Source organism: Eretmochelys imbricata, chromosome 14 (genome assembly GCF_965152235.1).
Source record: "Eretmochelys imbricata isolate rEreImb1 chromosome 14, rEreImb1.hap1, whole genome shotgun sequence".
Taxonomy (NCBI): domain Eukaryota; kingdom Metazoa; phylum Chordata; order Testudines; family Cheloniidae; genus Eretmochelys; species Eretmochelys imbricata.
This window is the reverse complement of record NC_135585.1, coordinates 30050613-30056013: the sequence shown is the minus strand read 5'-3', so window position 1 is coordinate 30056013 and position 5401 is coordinate 30050613. Positions and strand designations below refer to the sequence as shown.

At 42.3% G+C, this 5401-nt stretch overlaps 1 protein-coding gene across 1 annotated transcript; it reads right to left on the bottom strand.

Moving 5' to 3' along the window:
• Positions 1-2753: 2753 nt before the first annotated feature.
• Positions 2754-3683, bottom strand: LOC144275186 (olfactory receptor 14A16-like). Its single transcript, XM_077834343.1, has one exon. The coding sequence runs from the start codon at positions 3681-3683 to the stop codon at positions 2754-2756; it is 930 nt and encodes a 309-aa protein (XP_077690469.1).
• Between the last annotated feature and the right edge of the window lie 1718 nt (positions 3684-5401).

Here is a 5401-nt window from a genome sequence, read left to right as displayed (position 1 = left end):
CTAAGTTTAAATTTGTAGCAACTCCAGAGTTTTCATTATCTGTGATCTATAACTGGTTGGCCAACTCACACAACATTGTGTCTGTTTCCTGATTCAATAGCTGAAAAATTATTAAACAGTAGACTAAAGAACAACATACAGGAAATACAGAATGATGAACAACGATGGTGGATTTTTTTTTTAATTAGTGAAGAATTTCAAAAAATCAAACTTATTTCCCTTTTTAAGTGTTCTAAGTTTGGGGGTCCTACATGTTGGTAAATGGAAATAAGTCAATAACGTTGTTTATAAAGTTTTTATAAATGTTGTCAAAAATTGAAATGAAAAAAATAATTAAAAAAAGAAAACAAAAATTCACTAAGTCAACAGTTCTGTACAAAAATTTTCATTTTTGAAAATGGTCATTTTTCAACAAAAAGGAATTACAAGGGAGAAAGAAGTTCAATTAATGGTGATCAATATGTTTTCACAGAATGTTTTTTATCAAATGAACTTAATTTAACTGTGACATTTCTGATTGATAAAGACAATGGTGTTTATGTAATAAACTTGCATTTTTCTAAAGGTTTGATTCAGGGTTACATCGCACTATTTAAAAAAAACCACAACACAAAACCAATAGTAAATTGATTAAAAACTGGCTAACTGATAGTTCTCAAAACATAACTGTTGATGGGGACTGTTGATTTTAATGGGTGATAGACACCTAGATGCTTTTGAGAATCCCACTAGGTTCCTAAATACTTTTACATATCTTGCCCTTGATGCCTGACTTATTTGTATTTTTGTATATTTGTATCTAGACCAGTCTTATCATCAGAGTGTAAATAAACTTTAACTTTTACCTTTGTATCCCCCTACCTTTTGGAAAGTGTTTTACTTATTGAGGCTGGGGATTTCAAAGGAGTGTAAAGACGTAGGCTGGGTTTACCAAAGGAACCTGAGAGAGTTTTAATAGAATTTTTGCACCTATGTCCCTTTGGCATCTTTGGAAGTCCCAGCCCTAATTAGAGCTGGTTGGAATTTTCATTGTAGAGGAAATTCCAATATTTTGAAATTGGTTTTTATCCCAAATCTGGATGAAAATTTAAAACGTGCTGATACAGACTAATACGGCTACCACTCTGAAACTTGTATTTAGCTGTGACACCTTTCCCAGACCCGAAGAAGAGCTCTGTGTAAGCTTGGAAATTTGTCTCTCTCAGCAACAGAAATTCGGCCAATACAAGATGTTACTTCACCCATTGCTCGGAAAACCCCATCAAGGCGATGACATACGGGCATGCCCAATAAATGAGAAAATACTGACAACACTGTCTACCCAAACATTCAGCATCTCCCCAGGCAGAGGAACCAGAATGGAGATGGGGGGGCAGGGGGCCATGGATCCATCACTCTTAAAAGTGGGAGGGCTGTGTGCTCCCACTTTTTACTGGCCTTAAGGGTGAGCGATGGTGGGGAGGGGGCAGAGAAGAGCAAGCATGGGGAAGGGCCTTAGGGGGAAGAGGTGGCACGAGGCCAGGGCCTCGAGGAAAGAGGCCGTGTGGGAGTGGGGCCTGGGATCAGGTGTCGGTGCCCCCCCCCGACTTCTAGGGAGCTTCCGGTGCTCCTGTGCCCAGGCACTCCCACCTCATAAAGAAACAAATCAATCCACCGGTAAAAAAAATAAACAAAAAAACCCCTAAAATAAAATAAAAAAATCTGAGAAAGAAGCAGGAACCAAACAATTGCACTGATACCACAATCATATTTTTTACCCTGAGGGGAAGAACAAAAAAAGGAATGGAGTCTCTGGCTCCTCAGGGTCTACTAGGGGCTTTGCTATGGCTCCTGATTTTAGGTGGAAGGTGCTCAGATAGCATGGTGATGTGTGACAGTGTGGAATCCTGAGATAGATAGATAGATAGATATAGATTAGATTAGATTAGATTAGATAGAAGGAACTCCTGCAAGTCCTTCTTACATGGGATTATGGTTGGCACCTGACACACGGTAGGATTCTGCACTTAAATAGGTCCCCTGTCTCTTTGTCATATGCTAAAATTAAGACTTCCAGACCCACCAGCCATGCCCCCTGCCCCTCCCTCCGGCGCATCACTTGCAGACTCCCTATACAGCAAAAGACTTGTTCCATGCTGCACGGCCTGTAGGTGAAAGGCAACAAAAGTCAGTCTTGATTTCTCTGAGTGATAGTCCTTCAGCAAAGTAACAGGCACCTTTCTCAGGTAGGAGGAGAGCTGCCATGAACAAAGAGCGATAGACGGCTATTGAGCAAGCCCAGACTTCTGCAGTCACCATATCAATATTTACCCAGAGAGCAGAAGACAGAGTTCATGATCTGATGCTGCCGTATCCCACTCTGTCACATCAGCAAACAGACACCCAAAAGCCATCGTACCCCAAGCAAAGCTTTGACCCCAAAAAAGAAGAAGAACCAGAGACTCCATGAAGTCCACTGGGTACTTTCTAATGGCTACTGATTTTATGTGGAAGGTACTCAGATAACATGGTGAGGGGTGGCAGTATAAAAGCAGGAGATCGATAGATTTTCATCTTACTTATACTGGTATAAACCTGGAAGAACTCCACTGACTTAGTGGAGTTAGTGTGGATTTACCACTATACAGACAGCATTTTGCATAAAAAAAATCACACACCATATTCTTATGGGGACAATAATGTCATCAGTTGATTGTATTTGTAAAAAACCACAGATAAAACCATGTTCATAAGAGAAACGCAGACATTTTATTCTAGTTGAATAACCTCCACCCAGTCAGTTTCCTCAGGGAAGCTTTGATTTCCTTGTTCCTTATGCTGTAGATGATCGGATTCATCACTGGCGGCAGCACGGAATAGAGAACAGCCACCACGAGATCCAGAGCTGACGGAGAGCTGGAGATGGGTTTCATGTAGGCAAAGACAACAGTGGAAAGAAACATGGAAATTACAATGAGGTGCGGAAGGCATGTGGAGAAGGTTTTATGTCGGCCCTGCTCAGAGGGGATTCTCAATACCGTGGTCAAGATCTGAACATATGTCACAATTATAAAAACAAAGCAACTTACGGTTAAACACACACTAAATCCAATAATCCCAACTTCATTGAAGTACGAGTTAGAGCAGGCGAGCTTGAGTAGCTGGGGGATTTCACAGAAGAACTGATCCACCATGTTGCCTCCACAGAAGGTTATCGAAAACGTGTTCCCAGTATGCATTGAAGAATAGAGAATTACACTGATCCAGGCACTGGCTGCCATTTGGACACAAGCTCTCCTGTTCATTATAGTCTCATAGTGCAGTGGTTTGCAGATGGCGACATATCGATCGTACGCCATGATGGTGAGTAAGGCGAAGTCGGCTACAGCAAAGAAGATGAGGAAAAAGACTTGGGCGACACATCCAGAATAGGAAATGGACCTGTTGTTCATAAGGGAATTGGTCATAGATTTGGGGATGGTGACAGAGATGGAGCCGAGGTCTAGGATGGACAAACTCATCAGGAAGAAGTACATGGGGGTGTGAAGGTGGTGGTCAAGAGCTATGGCTATGATGATGAGAAGGTTCCCTGTCAGGGCTGCCAGGTAAAGCACTAGAAACACCATGAAGTGCAAAATCTGCAGCTCTCGAACATCAGAGAATCCCAGGAGAAGGAACTCGGTCACGGTGGTTCGGTTGAACATTATCTTTCTTAGTTCATCGTGTGATGGCTGTGGAGGGAAGGACAAGAGCAATGGTCAGGGTTATAGTGAGAGAGGGAATGACTCTGATTCCCCTCTCCATGATATCTCATGGTGTGAATGTCAAAGGTGCACAGCACTTGTCACTTCCATTGTCTGGAGTGGTGAGGGCTCCTCACCGCTCACAACCAGGGCACTACTCTGGTGCGTTATTACAGGAGTGTAAATTGGCATCGCTCCCTTAAAGTCACTGGAGCTGGGTCAGTTTACACCATCTGAGGATCTGGCCCAAGATGTGGCTTGATCAAATGCAGGATGAAAGATGGAACAAAGTACAACCCAAATCCAACAATCTGAGCCAAAATTATGCCCCTATTGCTATAGACAGCAGGCTCACAACTTGGCCAACTAAAATATTAAAATGCCAGCACAGTCTGATTCCCACTTAACTGAGAAATACAGCACAGAATCACCCAGCTTCCCGCATGGCAGCTTTTCTGTGATGATTCCACCCCAACATCCCACATACCGCCTGATGCCTACTTACACGTTGATTTATGGCACCGGATCCCAGCTGCACTCCCATTGCTGGGTGATGATGGGCTGGTCGCATCGCTCAGTTGCTGCTAGGTTGTGTGGTTCCCCTCTGTGACTTTATTTCTGTGCTGTGTGAGTCAGGAGACTTCGGTTCTAGTCTTGCCTCTGTCACTTTGTGACCATGGAGCAGTCACTGCTGCCTCTCTTTCCTCCCCTTCCCTTTGACTGTCTTGTGTACTTTGAATGTGAACTCTTTTGGGGATGGATTGTGTCTTCCTATGTGCATGTTCTGTGCACATGTTGACAGTATTTTTGTTTAGCAGGCAGCAGTGTGGGACAGAGGCTATGATGGTAGAAGTGGAGATCTGGGTTCTAGTTCCATCAGCCTCCTGCCTGTCCTTGGGTAGGATAAAGAGAGACAGCCTTTGTCTGGGAGCTTCGACTCTCAGGGCTTTAGTTTAGAGAGGTTAGTATGTTTAAAGCACATTCTCTGGGCGACCAACTTTGCTACTTACTCAGTTTTACCATCCTGCAGCTACCCCTTTGAAACAGACAAACACGGTTGCAATAGAGGGAATGGGGTTGGAAATTATGGTGTTATTGGACAATATTCATGTTCCCCACCCTGGCAAAAAGCTAAGTTTCCAGGTAGGAGTAGTCAGACAATTTCTACTTTATTTCAAAAGAAAATTCAGTTTTCAGTTGAATATATTTTCATGGAAAATCTCTGATATCCATAACAATGAAAACTTGTTTTCATTATGCCTAAACATTTTCAGGTTCCAACAGTTTTCGGCTGAAACTGTTTGGTTCTCACAACCTCAATGAAAAGTCAATTTTTTCTGGTGGAAAAAAAATCTGATCATCTCTAGATATCTGCATAATTTGATAGTAAAAGTCTTCAAGAGGTCTAATTGCAATTCATATTTGTGATGTTAAATTTGCCCCATATATTAATACTCTAACATATGTAATTGAAATAGAAAACTTACTTTGTTGGTCTTTATTCCAATTTGCGATGCATTTGATCCGACTGTGTTAGGAATCATTGGTCATTATCTATCTATCTATCTATCTATTCAACCACTGCCAGGATTGTTTGGTTCTCTCTCTCTCTCTCTCTCATGCCCCCATCACTGTCATATCCACCAGCTGTTGTCAGATCCCTTCGCTGGATGTCCTGA

Bases quoted from the DNA above. Each gene is read 5' to 3' on its own strand.
- LOC144275186 (XM_077834343.1), bottom strand. From the start codon at position 3,683: ATGTTCAACCGAACCACCGTGACCGAGTTCCTTCTCCTGGGATTCTCT.